Source organism: Lynx canadensis, chromosome F2 (genome assembly GCF_007474595.2).
Source record: "Lynx canadensis isolate LIC74 chromosome F2, mLynCan4.pri.v2, whole genome shotgun sequence".
In the NCBI taxonomy this organism is placed as follows: Eukaryota; Metazoa; Chordata; class Mammalia; order Carnivora; family Felidae; genus Lynx; species Lynx canadensis.
In genome coordinates, this window is record NC_044320.2 from 60,342,854 (window position 1) to 60,365,338 (window position 22,485).

Here is a 22,485-nt window from a genome sequence, read left to right on the forward strand (position 1 = left end):
AGAACTTTTTAAAAATAAAGAGATGCAAAAATGTTTATGTAGCCCATTCTTGTAAACACAGGGAACCCCACCCAGCCTCCAGTGCTCCAACAGGTTCAGATCAAGGCAGCTCTGGCACTTAGGTCCCATTGCCAGAACCTTCCACCCCTGGGTCAGGTGACTATATCCCCCAAGGAAGTGGGTGATTCAGGATGATGGAGCCTTAGACCCCAAGGGCTTTTGAGAAGGAATCAGACTACTAGGCTTCCTGATCCTTACTCTTCAATAATACCGAGAAGATGCTCCTGTATTATTTTAAGCAAACCACTTACCTTGAACACTACTTATTTTACCAAAAAAATACAAGAGGGACAGAGCTAGATCCGATCAAGGAATCCAGATTTCTGGATCTACTGCCCACAGCCAAAAGTCAGCCCCTGCTCATGTTCACACAAAAACAGATTGAGAGGAGAGAGAAGGAGCATGTCCGGAGGAATCCTTAGTTACTCAAACTCAAGTCAAACTCATGTGCATATTTTAGCAATAATTCAGTAAAGCTGCACAGACATGTTGAGCTCCTGCTCTGCTAGGTACTGCATGTGAAAACTTGAGGAAGAAGACATGGTCTATGGTTTGAAGATCTCATAACCTACCAGAGTAGATAGACCAATAGGTCATTTTAGTATTGTGTAGAAAGTGCTAGGTGTCTGCAGAGAACAGACATTTTGGTCCAAGTAGAAGGCTGTAGCCAGTTTCCTGGAGGAAAGGTGTCTAAGCTGGATCTGAAAGAAAAGTCATCTAGATCAATACAGGCGGGAACCATTTGGTTCCAAGCAGAGACATCGGAAGGAGAAAGGCACAGGGGTAAGAAAGGGGTAAGAAAGAACATTATGCATATGGGGCAACTACATGCAAGTTGAAGGTACAAAAACCTGAAATAAAGGGGAGAAGGGGAATAGCAGAAACTAAAACTTGGAGAGACACGTTATCATGAAGTAACTGGGAGCCATATTGCCATGCACAACTCTGTTCCACCTAAGATGAATGAAGAGCCAGGAGAGGCTCATGTTAGAGAGACTGGATGATGGGGCGCCTGGGTGGCGCAGTCGGTTAAGCGTCCGACTTCAGCCAGGTCACGATCTCGCGGTCCGTGAGCTCGAGCCCCGCGTCAGGCTCTGGGCTGATGACTCAGAGCCTGGAGCCTGTTTCCGATTCTGTGTCTCCCTCTCTCTCTGCCCCTCCCCCGTTCATGCTCTGTCTCTCTCTGTCCCAAAAATAAATAAACGTTGAAAAAAAATTAAAAAAAAAAAAAGAATATATTAGAGAGACTGGATGATAAGACTGGGTATTTACTTATAGTAATAATGGAAGAATGAAGTTTTTACTGATTTTTATGATGATCATAGTATTGCATGAGTGTTGTTTTTGTTGAAGGGTAGATTTTAACACCATAAATGAATTCCTTAAATATATTCCTTTAAATCCCAGTATTAACTGGAAAGTTATCTGAGATTCCCAAGGATTTTTTTTTTAATTTTTTTTTCAACGTTTATTTATTTTTGGGACAGAGAGAGACAGAGCATGAACGGGGAAGGGGCAGAGAGAGAGGGAGACACAGAATCGGAAACAGGCTCCAGGCTCTGAGCCATCAGCCCAGAGCCCGACATGGGGCTCGAACTCCCGGACTGCGAGACTGTGACCTGGCTGAAGTCGGACGCTTAACCGACTGCGCCACCCAGGCGCCCCATACCAAGGCTTTTTAAGAGGGAATTGAGGGGCACCTGGGTGGCTCAGTTGGTTAAGTGTCTGACTTCGGCTCAGGTCATGTCACCTGGTCCGTGAGTTTTGAGCCCCGCCTCGGGCTTTGTGTGGACAACTCAGAGCCTGGAGGCTGCTCTGATTCTGTGTATCCCTCTCTCTCTGCCCCTCCCCCATTCATGTGCGTGCTCTCTCTCTCTCTCTCTTTCTCTCTCTCTCTCTCTCAAAAATAAACATAAAAAAATTAAAGAGGGAATTGAATTTTTAATATTTATTTTGACAAAAAGAAGTTGGAAGGTATTGGCTGAAAATCCCACCACGAGATGCCCCAAGTGCCATGTTGAAGTCTGTGGGAATATAATGGCATGTCTTGAGAGAGGAGACCAATTATGTTCATGTTCCCCAGAGGGTGGTGAGATATACCCTCTCACTTCATTTCTACACTGGGATGAAGTATAATCTAGCCACCCAGAAGTAGAAGGAAACAGGAAAACGGTGCTAACTTCCAGTAAGTACAGCTTCCCCACATTAGAGGCGGGTGGCAGAGCTGTTCCTTGAGGAGGCCCACCTCCCTTGCCAGGGACAGCTCCTGAAACAGATTCTCCCTGCTTCCAGGCCCTGGTGACCTGCCTGCCTTCCTGTTCTCTCCCTCTCTCTCTCTTTTTTAATGTTTTATTTATTTTTTTTTTAAATTTTTTTTTTCAACGTTTATTTTATTTTTGGGACAGAGAGAGACAGAGCATGAACGGGGGAGGGGCAGAGAGAGAGGGAGACACAGAATCGGAAACAGGCTCCAGGCTCTGAGCCATCAGCCCAGAGCCCGACGCGGGGCTCGAACTCACGGACCGCGAGATCGTGACCTGGCTGAAGTCGGACGCTTAACCGACTGCGCCACCCAGGCGCCCCTGTTTTATTTATTTTTGAGAAAGAGAGCGCAAGCAGGGAAGGTGCAGAAAGAATGGGGGACAGAGGATCCAAAGCAGGCTCTGCGCTGATAGCAGTGAGCCCATGTGGGGCTCAAACTCATGAACTATGAGATCATGACCTGAGCAGGAGTTGGACACTTAACCAACTGAGCCATCCAGTTTCCCTAGAAGTATTCATTTTAAAATTAAAAATACCGGGGCACCTGGGTGGCTCAGTTGGTTACATGTCTGACTCTTGATTTCAGCTCAGGTCATGATCTCATGGTCGTGAGATTGAGCCCCTCATCAGGCTCTGCACTGGGCCTGGAACCTGCTTAAGATTCTTTCTCTCCCTCTTCCCCTCCCCTGTTCATTCTCCCCCTCTCAAAAAAATTAAAATACTAATTTTCAAGAAGTACATTTCTAATTTTGTTGTGTTTTTAATTTTTATTTTCAAACAATTATAGATTCACAGAAAGTTGCAAGAGTAGTACAGAATGGTTGTGTGTACTTTGTACTCCAATAGTTCCGTTTTATTTACCTATAACAAAATATCCAAGCCAAGATGATGACAGCAGTACCATATGTGGATGGTAGGTCTATGCCAGTTTACCACATGTAACCACCACCCCAATCAAGATGGAAAACTCCTCCATTTCTACAGAGATCTCCCTGGTGCTCCTCCTTCCACCCTATCACTAACCCTTGGCAACCACTAATGACTTCTCCATCTCTATACTTTTGTCATTTCGAGGGTGTCATATAAATATAGTCATATAGTAAGTGACCTTCACTCAGCCTGATGCCTTTAAGATCCATACAAGTTATGTGTACCAGTAGTTGTTCCTGTTTATTGTCTGGTAGGTAATATTGAGCAGTATCCCATGGTGTGAATGTACCAGTTTACTTTTAGTTTATCTATTGTGGGATATTGGGTTGTTCCCAGTTGTTGGACTATCACAGATAAAACTGCTATGAACATTTGTGTACAGGTTTTGGTGTGGACATAAATTTTCATTTCTCTGGGATAGATGAAAGTGTGTGTGATATAGAGTGTGATGACTGGGTTATTTTCCAGAGTGGCCAACACATTTTACGTTTCCGTCAAAAATGTATGAGAGATCCAGTTTCTCGGAATCCTCTCCAGCATTTGGTGTATTCGCTACTGTTTATTTTGGCAGTTTTAATAAGTTTGTAATAACCTTGTGGTCTTAATGGCTAGTGATGCGGAGCATCTTTTCACATGTTTAATTGCCATCTGTAAATCCTCCTTGGTGAACCTTCTCTTCAAGTTGTTTGCCCATCTTTTAATTGGATTGTTTGTTTTTTACTGTTGAGTCTGAAAGTTCTTTATATATTCTAGATACTAGTCCTTTAGCAGTCACCCAGGGGCTACAAGAGTAGCAAGAGCTTTGCATGGAACCAAATGGAGACAGAAAGAATAAGGTTCTAGATTTTTATAATGTTCTATAGTCCTGCTTATTCACCTATAACTTCTGACTTCTTTCTCAGTTGATGAGGAGGTCTGGTTTATCCTTGAGAAATATTTTGGTTCCCTTTTTATTCTCGAGATTGGGGTTCACTGGAAACCCTCCACCCCATCCTTTGTCTTTCAGGAACCCAACCTCTCTCTCTCCCACTGAAGTGCCTTGTGAGAGGTGAAGGGTATGAGGACTTTCTCCTGTGAAGGCTTCTTGCATGAAGACACAATGAGAATTAACAAAGTAGGTGCCCCACGCCCGTTGTTGGCATGTGGTCCCTGTGTCCTCTAGAAATATCTACAGAGGGAGGCCATCTTCAGGAAGGGATAAAAATCTAGGCATTTCTTGGCAATATTAGTAGATAACTAGTCTTAACATCTCCAGGTTCACTCTGTGAGCCTGGCATCCCACATCCCCTGCTATAAATTAAACATTAACTCCATGCCAGATTTGGTGCTACAGCTACCAAAACAAATAAGACCCAATTCTGCTTTATTCTGGAGGCTTATAATTTACCCTAAGAAGATAGACCTGTAGATGCCTCAGCAAATGAGTGCAATGACATGACAATACTTGTGGTGGAGCCTAATTACTCACCACACATGCTTCCTCTTCTCCTCAGCTCACAGCCAGACTTAGCACCCAACCTAGAGATGGGTGTGGTCGTGGAGTTAGGTATAGTCATGTCACTGGGTTCTGGTCAATGGAGTATGAGGGCTTTCTGTCCTCTTTCACAAAATTCTCCTACATACTATCTTCTGTTTTATTTTCCCTTCCACTTGCTGAATGGAGAGGACCATAATGCTAGCCTCGAAGAGGGAAGAGTCACAAAATGGAAGGGATCTGGTACCTTGTTTGACCAGAATCCACAGCCCAGGAACATTCAATTGGTCTTTTCATGAGCATTGAGATTCTGGGGGTGTTTGGGCAGCAGTTATCTTTACTAATACACAGAGCACAGAAATCACAAGTCACTACTCTCTTCCAAACATAGAAAGGCTTCATAGAGGAGGTGCCTGATTTCCCTTGGAGCTCATCCCACATTGCCTCCCAGATACTACTTACATTTACAGATCAGGAATTGCATTGTTGCTTTTTATGCTTGTCCTCATTCATTAATTTTTCTCTTTTGAAATACCATTTTATTCTTACTTGGCTAACAAAACTAGCTATACAAAGCATGAAAGTTGCACGCTATCAAATTCCAAATGGCTTATTGCTTTTAGCACCCTCCCCCCTTTCAGCAAATTCTTCCAGCCTTTTGATAACTTAATTTATATCCTTTCCACATATTTATCCAAAAGGCAGCTTTTAAATTCTGGCATGGTCACCCACTCTTCCTCCTGGGCTTTGATGCTACCAGATGCTAGAACAAAAACATTCACAATATGCCTACAATCTATTTCAATATATAATTCTATCCAACTGAATGTCAGGCATTTCTAAAGAATGCTGTTGGCTGATATAATGTCCCTTGCTCAAGTTAAGGTTTTGATTTTAAATTGCATATTGGAATGCCTTGTGTTACGCTTTCCCCCAATTTATAAATCTATCACAGATTCTCTTTCCAATCTATCTTGCCTCCTTAAAAGATTAACCGTTAAGAGTAGAGTTTAATGTGATATCTTTAGAAAGCAAATGAACAAAAATATTTTGCTTTTGAAAGGGAATGTACCCTCAGGCAAAAGAAAAAAAATTCTGTCTCTTAATACATGTTGGGAACTGCCAGTTGTCATGCTTACAGCTTAAGATGGATTAGGATTCCATCACTGATCATCACATAAATTCTTATACTTATAACCTTACATCTTCGTCTGCAGCCAAGCAATTAGAAAAGAAAAAGACTGCGTTTGGATATATTAGAATGTGTGGAGTCTGTTAGAGTATCAGCAGTTTCTTGAAACAACTTAAGAGAATTTTTTACTTAAGTGTTCGGCAGACCTAAACCATATCCCCAAACGTGTACTAAATTTTGTTTCATTTGAGAGTGAAGGTAGGGGAAGAGAGCCATTCATGATCATGATTATTTAAACATAAAGTAAATCTCTTTATTTGATTATATTGTCTTAATTAAGATGTTTTTAGGAAATCAAGATATTCTTTCTTTGAGATGATTATTTAACCATAGACTTTAAAAATTACCAAACCAAGTGTGATATTATTGGTGATGTGCTTTTCTTTCCATGGTACCAGAAAAAGAAGATATAATGTACTTGAACTTTATAGTGACTCTGCCTTTCTCTTAGTTTAAAAAAATGAAGGCTTTCTAGAAAAAAAATATTAAAATTAATTCCAATAAAATTTATTCCACAGTTGTGATAATGTAATTGGCATCCAATAAGTTTACAACATATGAGAACACTCACATTGGAGACTTATCATTATACTTCACTTTCTTCACTTGAAAGACTAACATTTAGCACGTAATATTCCACCTGAATAATCAGTCTTTAAACATCAAATTAATGGTTGCTTCTAGGTTTCAATAAATGGGGAAAATGATCTACCCCTTAATTTCCTTAGGGAATTTCTGAGAATTAATAAAACTGAATTAGTTAAAATATATTAGTAAGAATTAATAAGAATTAATAAAAATATATAAGGTGACTAGATATTCTTGAACATGACCATTGTCTTTAATCATTCATTCTTTCAAGTCATTAAACTAATAAGTATTTATTATCCATATACGCTTCTAGATCCTGAGTATTTAGCAATGAACAAAAGAGACAATCTTTGCCCTCATGGGGCTTATGTTCTAATGGGGAACATAGAAAATAAGCAAGGAATTCGTTAAATATATAATAAAACTTCAGGAGCAATAAGCACTACACATGAGGCAGAGTGAGGAGATGAGAGAATCCCAGGCTGGGCGGGGCGGGGGGGTGGCGTGTGTGTGTGTGTTTGTGTGTGTGTGTGTGTGTGTGTGTGTGTAGCTCCTTTAGGTCGAGAGATCACAACTGGTGATGACTGAGTAGAGGACCAGATGGAGTGAGGAAGAGAGCCATGTGAACATCTGGGAGAAGAGCCCCAAGTTGAGGGAAAAGCTTATGGAAACCCTTGAGACAGGAATGAACTCAGGGTGTTCTACAAAGAGGAGAGAGGCTGGTGTGGCTGGGGCTCCGTGGCTAAGGGGGAGCTCGGTAGGGAAGATATAGCTGGGTTAGTGTCTGCTAGGGCTTTAGCTCAAGTCAGAAGTTGGGGTTTTGTTCTAAGAGTGACCAGGAGCTCCTGGAGGGTTTTGAGCAGGATCTTGACCTGTTCTCATCTACATTTCACACCTACCACTCTGGATTTATTTGAAAGAATGACTTTAGGTCAGGGAGATACAGTTAGGAAGCTATGGCATGAGTCTTGCTGAGAGATGACAGTGACCTGGGCTGGGATGGCAGGAGAGCAGGAGGTGAGACATGGTTGGATTCTAGATGCATTTTAAAGAGGAACTTGTTATCGAGTTTTGTGTGGGAGGTGAGCAAGGTTGATTCCCAGGGTCTTTTGTCAGAGCTGCTGTTTGAATGAGGGTTCCGTGTTCTGGGAGAGGAGTGGTTTGGAGAATGGTAATCACAAGTTTGAGTCTGGGCTGATTTTAAATGCCTTTCACGCACCTAAGGGGAGAAATCCACCAGGCAATTGTATGTGTGAACCCTAGGGCAGAAGGCTAGGCTGAAGATAGGTATTGGGGGCCACGAATATTTATAAAGGATTTGTCATAAGCCTCAATGAAATCGTCTAGGGAGAGAATAATGACAGAGAAGATAAGAGTCCCAAGGATGGACTTAGGGGCACCTGGGTGGCTCAGTCAGTTAAGCGTCCGACTTTGGCTCAGGTCATGATCTCGTGGTTTGTGGGTTTGAGTCCCACGTCGGGCTCTGTGCTGACAGCTCAGAGCCTGGTACCTGCTTCAAATTCTGTGTCTCCCACTCTCTCTGCTTCTTACCTGCTTATGCTCTGTCTCTCTCTGAAAAGTAAACATTAACAAAAATTTTTAAAAAATTATAAGAATTCAGCTCCAGAGCCAGGCCATCTGGATCCAAATTCCAAATCTACCAAAAGCAAGTCATGTTGGCCTCACAGAAATTACTTCCTCTGTGTCTCCGTATCCTCACCGTTAACCAGGGATGAGGAGCAAACCTACCTGCTGTGGTGACTGTGAAGACTGAGTTAGGAATATGACGTCTTTAGACGAAAGTGAATGTCAACAGCACAAGATGCCGTATCATCTAATAGTTGAGATTTTTACTTGCCCAAGGTCATATGCCTAGTTGAGGTGGAGCCAGTCATAGAGCCCAGTTTTGCTGGGCTGCAAATTGTGGATTTTTAGCCACTTTGCTGCCTTGCCTGCTAGCAGTAAGCAGGGAGCCAGAGAGATTACCAGTTAGGATCTTTTCCCCGGAGGGTCAACTGCTAAACATGTTCCACACAGTACTGTTTACTGCAGACACCCCCAGGACACCTCCCTCAGATGCATCCGTCGCTTGATGCCTTTGATAGGATGGTTTTAATGATTCAGTCTTCTAAATGGAGACGTTGAGCATAGATACTTTCTCACATAACCACTGGTGAAGCTCAGGCCAAGTTATACCTTTCACACGGAGAACTCAACTTTCACCTGCAAACCATACTCAACACATTACACAGCTCCATCCGTCACCTCCCCGATAACCCTTGTCTTCCTGTATGTGTGCTGGTGTCCTTTACCTGTGTGGCCTTGTCTGGGTAAGCAGGCCTGACGTGAGTATCAGAGAGCCCCAGAGGTGAGAGGCCCTTTCTGGCCCCCCGCGGCCGGCATTGCCTCCCACCTGACAGACGACCGAGCCAGTGGAACCACGCAGTGCGCATCACCGGCCCCACCTCAGCAGCCAGCCGCACTCCCAGGGGGCACAGTCCCCTTCCGGTTTGGAGGCCAAATCCCTTTGCCCATGGCTTCCATCTTTTGGGCTTGACCCAGCTTTCCCCAGAGCAAGGTGCTTCCGTCTTCTACACAACACCTTTCAAATTGTCCAGGACACTGTGCCTGTCGATTCCCACCCACCTCCCAATCCAGCCATTCTGAACTGCCTTGCACGAGGAGGCCCCCCTGCTGACAACACCCTCCTCTCACAATTTGCCCCACTGAAAAAGTCCTCCTCACCCTACATCTCACCCCAAGTGCTGCCTCTGTGTGACTTCCGGTGTTCCCCGGGGAGACCTGAGTGCCCTTTCTCAGTTTGACTTCAGCTGTACATTCTTCCTTACAGCGATTATCTTGGTAGATTGGTGTTGGCCTCGTGCCTTTCTCCCTGCTGCAAGACCCAGCGCAGAAGGCAGGGACTGTGCATGTTGCTCTTGGTTTTCCTGGTACCTCGTGTGGAGCCTGGTTCTCCATAAATATTTGTTGAGTGAGTGATGGTACCCAGTTTTGAATCAGATAGGCCAGGCCCCTTCCTCTAGTAGATCACAGACTGTGACAAGTGTTATGAGGAAAATGAACAAGGTTATGTGATTTGCTGGGGGTGGGGGGGACACCCTAGACGGGGTGTTCACTCCCCCCGCCCCAACTCAACCGGAGCTGAGACCTGAAGGCTGACAAGCGGCCAGTCATGAGAAGGGGTGGCCAGAAGGACCGGACAACCTGAACCCCCGAGGTGGGAAAGAGCTTATCCCTGCTGAGGAACAAAAAGGAGGTTAGGACAGAGCATTAGGGGTGAAAAGGAGAGTGATGCATGGGTCCCTAAGGGTGGGGGCTGGTCCAAACAGGGTTTAGGTGATGACTGGCTTGACACTGGCGTGCCGCTTGCTCGGAGTGGGGCGAGAGCTCCTTCAGTCCTGCCTGACGTGGCCAGCAGACGGCCAGCGGCATCAGCAAGGCACCCGGCACAGCTGGCCCCACTTCTTCCCAAGCCCCAGCCTTCTCTTTCCCGGACATTCTCCTTCTCAGGCCCAACACCAGCTGGTCTCAGGAGAGTACGGTATCAGACCTTCACACCCCCGTGTGACTCGCAGTGCCCCGCTAAAGGAATGGTGGCTTAAAACAGCACCTATGTATCATCTCACAGGCTGTAGTCGGAAGTCAGACACCATCTCACCGGGCTCAAATCGAGGTGTCGGCGGTGCTGTGTTCCTTTCTGGAGACTCCGGGGGGAATCCGTGCCCTTGCCTTTTCCAGCTTCTGTAAGCTTCCTACATTCTTTGCTTCGTGGTCCCATCATTGGCATTCAAAGCTAGTAAGGCACATCCCTCTGAGGCTTCTGGCACCGCCATGTGACCACCTCTGACCAGAGCTGGGAGAGGACCCCTGAGGTTAAAGACTTGCGTTTGGATTGGCCGTGAATCCCCCCTCCGCAGGTCCCGTCGGGAATTGGATCCTGGACATCTTTGCCATTATTCTGCTTTCCACAGGACTCCTAGCTCTTAAAAGAACAGTCAGATACAACGTGTGGACTGTTGGGATGTAGATTCAAAAACCAACGTTAAAAGACATCTTTGAGGCCATCAGGAAAAGTTTAACATGACCCAGGTATTTAGATGATAAAAAGGATTTGTTCTTAATTTTGTTAGGTGTGATCGTGCCATGTGTCTTTATCTGATACCTGATTTGTAATCCTACAGAAGACATGAAGATACATGAAACAAGATTGGAAAAGTACTGATAATTCTTTTTTTTTTTTAATTTTTTTAATGTTTGTTTTTGAGAGAGAAAGAAAGAGACAGAACACAAGGGGAGGGGCAGAGAGAGGGACACAATTGCAAGCAACCTCCAGGCTCTGAGCTGTCAGCACAGAGCTTGATGTGGCGCTCGAACTTGTGAACCGCGAGATGATGACCTGAGCCAAAGTCAGACACTTAACTGACTGAGCCATGCTGGTGCCCCAAAATACTAATAATTCTTGATCTGAGTGATAGGTGGTAGGGCAGGGGGGGCAGGGGGGTTCAGTATACACTATCCTTTGTACTTTTTTGGATGTTTGGAACTTTTATTTTAAAAAGTAAATATATATACTTTTATTTTAAATATATATTATATATTATATTATATTATATTATATTATATATTAATATTTATATATTATATAAATAAAAATATGTGTTAATATTTATATATTATATAAATAAAATATATAAAATATATATATAAATATATAAAATATATATATTAAAAAGTAAATATATATGCTTTTATTTTAAAAAGTAAATATATATATATGTATATATATATATATGATCAGATATCAGTAAGAGGCTAAGGAGACATTTGGGATGGAGGTAAAGATCTATTCTGGCCCCCTCTCTGCTGCAATTTGACCACTAGGATGGCCACCAAATGCCCCAAGAAAAGAAATCAGGCTTCTGCATGCCTCACTCATTGAGGGAATCAGCAAGGCCTGCGAACTTGGACTCTATTTCAGTACAACCAAAAGTTCAAAACTAAACAAAACTTTATAGGTTATATTGTTTGACCATCATTCCCTGTTGCTCCCAGCTACCCCCTACAGCCATGCAATCTAAGAACCCATTAAATGCAATAAAAACTATGAAATAACTATACATTTTTTTTCAATCATATGCTCAAACCTAACTGGAATTTCTGAATAGGCAGAGCAGTGTGTGTCCATATTCAGTAGCAATGCTTCTCCATCTCTTCGTAGTAGGATGTCAAAGAACCAAGAAATCCCAAAGAGACCTTTAGGACAGTGGGGAGAAGGGCTGCCAAGGCAGAATTCAGGCACCATTGCCCTGCAGAATCAGGCTCGCCTTGGGTGGGAGAGGCTCACCTCTGTTCCTGTTTCAGGATGTGCCACCCCATTGTTGGGTCCTCCCAGGTAGGGTTTCCCAGGCACTTTCTTTGTAGCCCTCACATTAGCCCAGGGAGGGGGAAGCACTGGTTACAGACATCAAAGATGACAGAAGCCAAACCCAAATGGTTGACATTTCAAAAAGTCAGTAACTATCATCTGTATTCCTTGGTAGATTGTGGACAGAACCTTCTCTTACATGGATAGAGATGACCCAGCTCTACTTTCTCGGGACCATTTATCCTAAAGCATATTGGCTGCAGAGCCCGTGTGAGGGTGAGGATGGGAGGGGTGTGTGAAAGAAGGAGAGAGAGCCTCATAGGAGAGAAGCTTTGGAAGATGCCCTGAAGTAAGGAAAAGCCAGCTAGAACAAGATGCTCACTTACAGAATAGAGAGAAGACAAAGCACAAATGTGTCTGTGAGTACTTATCTGTCTTAGGGGGCTCCAGTTGGAAGCTGGTGGATAACCAACCAAGCAATATTCCTTGAGGATCTTCTGTAAATACATTGTGCTAGTTTCAAACAGGAAAATGGCTCTTCCAACCAAGGGCTGACCAACTACGTGAGAGACAGGACATAAACACGTTGAAGACAGCCCACAGTTCAGGGAGGCAAATGGCAAGGGCTGTCAGAAGTTCATGGGTAGGAGACAGGCTGGGAGTCAGAGAAGTCCACCCTAGGAAAATGAAAGACTGCAGGAGCAAAGGTGTAGAGGTAAAAAAACTCAGATGTCTCCATCAGACAGGAGGCAGACCAGACAGACCAGGGTGGAAGATCCATGTGGGCAGGGCTTCTGCAATGTTGGTGTCTCTCAGGCCAACTGGCTGGGGAGCTCTTGATAACACTGACACCTGCCAGGTGTTCCTGAGGCTGGTGACCAGTCTGTTGGCTCAGACATCACACTCTGGGAAACACACTGTAATGAAATTGCAGTAAATGAGGTTATAGAGTAGAATGGGGCCAGCTGATGCATGGCCTTGAATGCCAGGCCAAGGATACAGAATGTTATTTGGTGGCTGGAAGTTAGTAGTGGCTTTTGATTAAGGGGAAGGCATAGTGATAGGGTTCTCTTAGGAAGAAAGATGGGTAAGCAATATGCTAGAAAAAAGATAGAAATGCATACAAAACTGGACATAAATAACATGGAGATAGAGAGTATAAAAAATTTTATGACTGGATGTCGGTCTCAACAGAGAAAATTTTGTAATAAAAGCTTTCATTCATGGTCCAGACGTTAACCTCTCAAACAATCCAATGCAGTAAGTGTTGTAGTCTCCAATTTACAGATGATGAAAAAGAAGCTCAGAGAGATAAAGTAACTTGCATAGACACAACTTGTCTACAGTAGGGCTGGAATTTTAGTCTAGGGCTGACGGGCTCCAAATGCCGTGCTCTCCTCCCTTCCTTGTCCAGATGACAGGTAGAGTGTATTAGCTGGCTCTTGCTGCAATGACAAATTACTAGACTTAGTGGCTTAACCACACAAATGCATTATCTTAAGGGGCACCTGGGTGGCTCAATTGGTCAAGCATCCAACTTCGGCTCAAGTCATGATCTCATGGTTCATGAGTTCAAGCCCCACATTGGGCTCTCTGTTGTCAGCAAGGAAGCCTGCTTTGGATCCTCTGTCCCCTTCTCTCTGTGCCCCTCCCCTGCTCATGCTCTCTCTCTCTCTCTTTCTCTTTCTCTCATCTTTCTCAAAAAATAAATAAACTTGGGGCACCTGGGTGGCTCAGTTGGTTAAGTAACCAACTCTTGATTTCAGCTCAGTCATGATTTCACGGTTTCATGAGTTCAAGCCCCATATCAGGCTCTGTGAAGGCAGTGTGGAGCCTGCTTGGGATTTTCTCTCTCCCTCTCTCTCTCTCTCTACCCCTTCCCCACTCACACTGTACCTGTCTCTCTCAAAATAAATAAATAAATAACTTTAAAAAAAGAAAAAAATTTAATATATAAGTAATAAAACAAATGATTATCTTAGAGTTCTGTAGATTCTCTATAGAGAACCCCTGGGCTAAAATCCAGGTATCAGCAGTTTTTTTTTTTTTTTTTTTTTTTTTTTTTTTTTTTTTTTTTTTTTTTTTTGGCTTGAGGGGCAAATTGGTCTTCTTGGCTTTTCCAGCTTCTAGAGCCCACCTCCATTTCTTAGCTTGTGTCTTCCTTCCTCTGTCTTCAAAACTAACAACATTACTCTGACCATTTTCCCCAGCCCTGTCTTTCTCTCTCACCAAATTCGGGAAAGATTCTCTGATATTAAGGACTCATGTGATTAGATTGGACCCACTTGGATAATCCAAGATAATCTCCACATCTCAATGTTTATACCTCAGTCTTATCTGAAAAATCACTTTTGCCTTATGAGGTAACATATGCACATCCTGGAGATCAGGACATGGACACTTTGGTGGGGGGGCATTATCCTGCCAAGCACAGAGTGATGCTGCTGCCATTCTTAGACACTTGGTTTTGTGCCCAACAGCATGTTTGGGTAACATACCATTACAAAGGGGATTTTTTGTTGAATCAACAGTAATGAAATAAAGGGCAACACAGGAATTTTTAAAGGAATAGTGTTTCCTTTAAAACAGAAACGGCATGGTTGGAGTAAGAGCTGGAAGCATGGATGCCACTGCTAAAATTTGTTCTAAACACACTGCAAACATTCCTCTGCATCGTTAATCCCACTTAAATTTGACTCTATCATTGTCAAGATGAGCAGCTATGTGGATTACCCAATGTAGGAGCCTGACCACAGAATATAGATGATGCCTAAGTCTGTAGTTTCAGTGCCCAAGTTTGTACTAATTCCCCAAATTCTAGAGTCAAATTCCTATTCTCTGCTTTAGTAGTCTGTCTAAAATATGCATGCCTTCAGACCACTGCCGGACTTCTTTTTATTTTATTTTATTTTATTTTATTTTATTTTATTTTATTTTATTATTTTATTTTTTGATGATGAGTAGCCATTACCTTAGCAGGCTGACATCCCTTTGTTCCAATAGTAAGTCATTTATAAAGTATGAATTTTACAGAAATTATATGAACCAATAGGTTTATGTGAGCATAAATGGAAAGTGCAGGCTATATGAAATTGTTAGAATCAGGGCAGCAAATGGTTTAGTTAAAGCTCAATATAATCCTTTATCATTTTATTTTTAAAGTCCTATCACTGATTCATCTGAAATGTGATAGACTGAGGATCTTATCGTAATGTGACAAAATTTAGAAATACAATTTTCTCTTTTTGGTTTCTTTTATTTTATAGAAAGAGAGAGTTGGCATTTTGTTATAGACCTTTCAAAGCAAGAAAATGATAACTCAGGAACATTAAAATTCACGTTCTTTGGGCAATAAGCCCTAAGCTTACTGAAGAACCTGCTGGTTTGCAGTCGCTGAAATGATTTAATAGGGAGCCAGTCTCAAAGATTGTTGAGACAAGAAGTTAGGAGAGCCCTCAACTACAAGTGAAGGCGGTTGCTGTTGAAGCCTATCGTTTTCTCATTTAAGAAGCCTGATTTAGTGAGCTGCACATATGATCACGGTGTGCATTCTGAGATGAATCTAGCAGTGAGAGTGGCTCCCAGGAAGAGTTCCACATGAACAAGCGCCTCAGGGGGAAAAGGCAAACAAAACAAACCTTGGGCACTTGCTTAAAAATGAAGGCCACATTCGGGCATGTGTGGTTGCCATTGACTTTAATGGGAACATCCTGTCTGTTTCTGGGATTCAGAACATAAAATCGGTGGGAAAAGTGTGAAATGGGGAAAGAAAGAAATAAAAGTATCCATTGGGCATTGGGTTTAAAGATGAGAAGAACTGTGTGTCATAAAGGAATGAGTTAAAATTCACATTTTGCCAGTGAAGACCATTGTTGTGTCTCAAAAAATTATTTAATACTGTTGCGTTTGATTCCTGAAAAAGGAAGCAGGAGGAATAGGCACTGGTTTCAACACAATTTGCTAATTTCTGATTGACAAGAGGAAAGTTAGAAATTGCAGAAATGGCTGGGAAGACTCACCTCCATTCTGCAGACACACACACACACACACACACAAGCGCATGCATGCGTGCAAACCAAGACCAACAAACAGGCATGGAAAGTATCTTACTGGCATCTTGTTTCTGGTATTGCTATAACTACGCACAAAACAAGTGATACATGAAATGGTAGCGACATCTGTTCAAGAACCTGTGGGGCTTTCCTCACAAAACAGTTGTAAAATCTTTTGGGGACAAAAATATTTCTACGTATCTGTGTAGATGCTTTCTTTTAAGGGAAACACGCACACACACACACACACACACACACACACACACACACGAACAAGTGTTGAGCTGAAAAGACAAGAATAAGAAAAAGAAATGTCATCCATGTCTTAAAATGCTTCTTTAATTTTTCTCCTTTCAAACCAAGCTACGTGAATTGCCTCGAAGGTACCGATTTTTTTTCTTTTTTCTTTTCTTTTCTTTCCTCTTTTCTTAGAATCTCAAAACATGTAAATTGTCATAAAGCTAAAGTTTAAGATTCCCCTTGGTCAGACCGTAGTAACACACACTTGGATGCTGAGTGAGTTTGTTTTTATTTGGTAGGAAACATTTTCTGACCCTGGAAATGAAATTGTTCAGTTGTCTGTTTGTTTATGGCTGAAGCTATATGGAGGGTCCTGGGTACTTGTGTTCTGGGTACTTTGAAATTCTCAAATCCACAGTGTGTGGGAAGTTATACAACTTGGGTTTAATCATCGTTCAGGATGTTCCTCATTAAGGAACCCAGATTTACCTCCTTCCCACGACTCCCCAACATTAGTTTACATTTATCACACAGCAAACTGTCCAGGCTGAGGGGGTGAACTGCAGACAGTAGGAGCTGAGCCTCTCGTTATCTATTTACCCTCTCAGTAGTAGACAATGTAGAACTTGTGCCTTGAGCAGGCTGCAAATGTCTCTCCAAATGAGTTATTCGACTTTTCCCTCACTCCAGTGTCCTTTAATATCAGGTAGCATTTTTATAATATAGTCTTAATTGTTTTAAATAACTGGCCTCTAGCAAGTACAATCTATTCAGTTGGAATGGTTGAAACATGGAGATTTTGTTGATTTTACCATCTTCTGGACAGATTTGGATGTGCAAAGTAACATGTCTTGGTGGACCATTAAATGTTAGCATTTGTTGGCAAAGCCATTCCATTATACATTGTTCTTTGAAATGACTGATGATTGAGTCTTGCTAAATGTAATGTGGCTATTTTGGACATTGCTGCATTATCCTATTTTTGTAGCCACTTTGCTGTGGAAAGTGAAGCACACCCATCTCACAGATGGAATTTTTTAATCTGCAGAGTATCCTTTCTGGGAAAGTGGTGGCTGATGAACTGGGGGTAGGGTGGCAGCTCCCCAGCTGAGCTCATGACAAGTGAGAGATGAGGCAGCCAGGGCCGGTGTTCCATTCATACCTGTGGGCGGATGCACCTGGTGGGCAGCCCCTGCCCATCTCTGCTTTCCTAAAAGTACTGAGCTTATCACTCTCTATAAATCACAGCCAGGCCCTCCGTCCTTTCCCTGTCCGTTCATCTTCCCGGTCCCAGCATCCCAGCCCCTCCCCTTGCTGCAGCATTCCTGCATGCCACAGTCCCAGGCAAACCGTGCAGCTTGATTTTCCCTCTGGCCAGCAACCCCTGGCGGGTGAGGAATGAACTCTTCTCAGAACAACAGAGGGGAGATGAATAAATGAGCAAGACTTGGTACCCTTAGAATGTTGAGAAATGGAGAATTGAATCACCTTGTTTGGGAGCCGTTGGGTAATTCAAGTGACAAAATAAGTACCATAGCAATTCAATTTTAGCCCAATCTACACTCGTTACAGAAGCACTGAACAGAGCCTCAGAAGTCAACCCACAAGATGATAAATCCCTTGTCTAGAAAATAGAGATAATTGTATGAGCTTACCTCCAGTAATTATTGTGGGGGAATAATTAATAGAATGAGTATGGAGGAGGGTATAAGAGTGATCTGGAAATGATAATATTGAAAAAAGCCATGCTGAAATTGGCCTAGGTGGGAAGGAAATAAAGTGATCTGGTCAAGAATGTGCACTGGGTTCAAATCCATGCTCTGCCACTTACTAGCTGTGTGACCTTTGAATAGGTTACTGAATTCCTCGTGGGTAGGACCTACCTGCCGGGCTGTGGGAACACCTGAGGCCACTCAGGTAAATGGCCTGGTTTCATGACTCTGGCACGGTGATGCTCATCAAATGGTAGCTCTTACTGTTTACAGAGAAGATAAATCGTCTTCATTGTCTTTTATAAATTAGCAAGAAGTCCTCTCCTATTTATAAGCAATTGTATTCAGGATTATCAATAAGATGTGGGTTGAAATTATCTCATCAGATAAATAAGGGAATATTGTTTGGAAGCCTTTAAGCATACCTTTGGAGGGAAGCAGCCACACAAGAATTCTGAAAATCCGTTCATGGCAGTGAGTGAAAGAGCACGCCGCCCTTCCAGCCTGCAGGACATTCTTTGAGTGACGACAGGCATTTTGAAAGTGCACAGAGACCTGCCCGACATGTTGGTAAAATCATCCAGGAGATTTTGCAAGAACCAAAACACTGAACCTGCTCTCTGAGACCTGGCCTGCATCTCATATGTTGGATAGAAGAGAGCAGGTGTCACGGGGTCCTGGACTTGGTGTAGCAAGACATTTGGTTCTTGGTATTTGGGCAACAAGTATTCCAACAACAACTAGTAAAATGGGCTACAATTAGCCTATAAATGACTTTTTAAAGTTGTTTTTTAAATTTTTAAAAGTCATTTTTGGTTGTCATTTTGGGACCAGGGAGCCCTGGGGTTCTCATGTGTCTCATTCAGCAATATGACATTGCTCATTTAAATTTACAGGCACTAAAGAGCCTTCCACAATAGTTCACGTGGGAAGCAATTGATAAAAATTGGCATTCCTGACAATAATCCACATACTAATGGATCAGAAAAAAGAATAATTATTTAACTTTTTTTTTATTTTAAAAAAGGTGCTCCTGAGTGGCTCAGTCACTTAAGCGCCTGGCTCTTGATTTTGGCTCAGGTCATGATCTTGCAGTTTATGAGATTGAACCCCGCATTGGGCTCTGCACTGACAGTGCGGAAGCCCCTTCAGATTTTCTCTCACCCTCTCCTCTGCCCCTCCCCGCTCGTATGCCCATGCACCCTCTCTCTCCCTCTCTCAAAAATAGACATTTAAAAAAAAATATTAAAAAAAAGAATAGGTGTTCATTTGTTCAAAATTGTTGAATATACAAAGACCTGTAAGTTCATTAGTGCTCCCCCCCACTCCGCCCCACCAATGTAGTTGGGCTATCTGGAAAGGTCAGGCATGGACTGCTCTTTAGAGCTTTGCAGTGAGTGGGCCTCATGCCTCACCCAGTACATGCATATGTAAGGCAGGACTCCAGCTCAGGTTCATGTAACAAGCCCATGAGAATGTGCACACCCACAGGACTTTTCCCAGGCTAGTCACCTGGGAAGGCTGTCCAGCACAACCCAGCATTGCAGGACTTAGAAGGACCTCAGAGATTACCCAAGTGATTTTAAATGAGAGCCAAATCCCTCTGCAGGTTTCTTTTGGGGGAGGGGAATTGTCCAAATCTGGGTCTTTTGAGGCTCAATTTAATTTTTGAAAGCAACCAAACTTCACTCAAAGCCAGATCTAGTGAATAAGGTAAATGGTCAGGATGGACAAATGAAAACTAAGGTGGGGCCATAAAATGACAAAACTGGTTGGCTCTAATGACCCACAAAGTGGTTCTGAGAGATTAATTCCAAAAGCACCTAAAGAAGCATCAGCTCCTCACATTACTACTGTGGTCACAACCTCTCTGAGGGAGGTGAAAAAGCTCATGTCAGATCTAAAAATATTCATGCTTTTTGGCCCAGAAATTCAATTTCTAGGAATCTATCATAAGGAAGTTATTGAGATGGTATGCAAAAATTTAACTATTTGAAATCTGGATGCAGTGTTAATAATCACTTAAATCTGGGAGTGTCCTAAATGTCTAACAGTAGGGATTGGCTGAATATAGAAGGACCTCTAAAGTCAATATACTGAGCACTCACGCAAAATAATGCTACTGAAGTGTTTTTATTGATATGGAAAACTGCTCACATTCAATGAAAAGAGCAGGTTATAAAATGGTGTGAAGATATGATCCAGGTGAAAGTTTGTACATATGGGGAAGGGATAGAAAAGTAAAGGGAAAGACATTAGACCAAGTAGTAAATGGTGGATGGGCCTGTGAATATTTTCACACTGTTTTTGCTTGTACCTCTTATGATTTTCCTATAATGAAAATTATTTTTATAATAAAAATATAATAAAAAGAAACATCACAGAAAGGAAAAGGAGGTTCTACTGTCCTTAAGGAGGAATTATGATGGACCTATTTTAGTTTGTTAGAGTTCTCATAGCAAAATACCACAAACTGAGTGGTTTAATCAACAGAAATATATCTTGTCACAGTTCTGGAGGCTGGGAGTCCAGAGTCAAGGTGCTGGCAGTTTTGGTTCCCTCTGAGGGTGTGAGGGAGAATCTGTTCCAAGACCTCTCCATAGCATCTGGCAGTTTGCTGGCAATCGGTGACGTCCCTTGGCTTCTGTTCTATCACTTCAATCTCTGCCTTCCTCTCCACAGGCTGTTCTCCCCGTGTGTGTGTGTGTGTGTGTGTGTGTGTGTGTGTGTGTGTCTACATCCTAAGTTCCCCTTATTATAAGGACATTAGACATATTGGATCTGGGCCCATTCTATTCCAGTAGGACTTCATCTTACTTAGATTTGCAATGTCCCTGTTTTCAAATACGGCCACATCTGAGGTATTGGGGGTTAGGACTTCAACATATAGATTTGGGGAGTAGTGGGGGGGACACAATTCAACCAGCAATAGTACCCCAATGAAATAGCCACACTGCTTCTACCCAACTGAAAGTACTGCTTACCTGCCATGTCAGCCTGTGCCAGCTGCTGTATACATAGTACGAGCATGGGCCAAGACCAGGAGTTGGGGGGGGGAGGGGGGGACACCGACATCCCTGCTCAATTTTTCTGGAAACCTAAAACTCCTCTTAAAAAATTAAGTCTATTAATTTAAAAATGAAAACCAAAAAATGTTACAAATAATGAAATTTACAAGGGATCACACAGTCAGCTACCCAAAAGGGGTCTTTGGCAGATAAAAGTTTGGGAAACTGCAAGAGTTAGCCCTTTTTCAAACGTAGTTGAGAGGATACAGATGACCAAAGTGTGACCCAGTGGGATCTCCAGGATTCAAACAACCCTGGCCGCTCACACCTATCTCAGACTCAACAAAGCCCTTCTAATGGAGCTTTAAGGGGGTGGGGAATGGGGGAGGGGAAGGAGAACCAAATTCTTATTCAAAGAAGTAACAATTTGGAACGTGCACAAGAGTGTCAACAAGTTATGTAGATCTTATCAGCATCACATTTTTGGTGCCTCCCAGCTATCCAGCGAGGCTCAGCCAGCCTGTCAACACCCTTCAGCATCCCACGCAAGACGGGCATATCAACACCTCGGGAGGCTCTGCTGTGGCCAGGCCTGCCTCCCCAGGGCCCCAAAGAGTGCACGTTTTCTCTCTCCTCACAGAATACCATCGTACCATCCCCTTTGTATGCATGAGTGTCTTGGGCCCATTTCTCTGCTCACATCCTGTGACTTGGTTGGGGATAGCTATGAAATGGAACAATACCTTTTTGCTAACTTTGGAAAGAGTACCTAACTTGGGAAAATCTGACGTTGCATTGTCTGAAGGAAGGGAATGTGTAGTTTCAGTAATGTGAGGAGAAAATGTTTTTATAGTCAAAATATAATACATTATATTTATATATGTATTTATATATATGTGTATATATATATTTATATGTCAAACTATAATAGGCTTATACTAGGTGCTTCTACATTTGCAGATAAAAACTTTGTGATTTTACAAAATTATGGATGGGGGCTAAGGCATGAAACTTTGGAGATTCTCCTCCCCACCTCCTCCCACTTCGCCACAGAAATAAGGCCCTCGTAGCATACAATTGCTTCGTGATAATACAGGCTTTCAAATGTAATTTTGCTAAATGATGCAAAAAAAGCATTTATTTAGACCAGTGAAAATGATAGTCTTTACTATACATCTCAGCCTTCTTTTACAATTACCTGTTTATTAATATTAAAGTCAATGAATGGATCTCCTTGTTTGTGTGTTTGTTTTCACTTTTAGGCAGCTTTAAGTGCCTTGAAACAATTTTCTGAACAAGGACTGGACCCAATGGAAGGGGCAATGAATATTGAAAAAGGTTCTCTTGAAAAGTGAGTAAATCTTCTGCTATATTCTTACATTTCTAATTTTGCAATTGTGCAAAAAAAATAAGATATAGGTAACAATAAGGTAAAAAAAACCCTCAAGACAATAATATCTGTATCTTACAAAATTATTCATATTACAGTTAAATGTAAATAAATGAGAAATGATATATATATATATGGTCATTTTCATTTCCTCTAGTACATATGTGAAAGTTTTAATCTACTAATTG

The 22,485-nt window shown here is 42.4% G+C and overlaps 1 protein-coding gene across 1 annotated transcript in view; it reads left to right on the plus strand.

Moving 5' to 3' along the window:
* STAU2 (staufen double-stranded RNA binding protein 2) overlaps positions 1 to 22,485 on the plus strand; it is a 304,556-nt gene that overhangs the window by 280,029 nt on the left and 2,042 nt on the right. Inside the window, 1 exon segment of the mRNA XM_030304456.2 lies at positions 22,170 to 22,258. Within this exon segment, the coding sequence (XP_030160316.1) occupies positions 22,170 to 22,258 (89 nt within the window).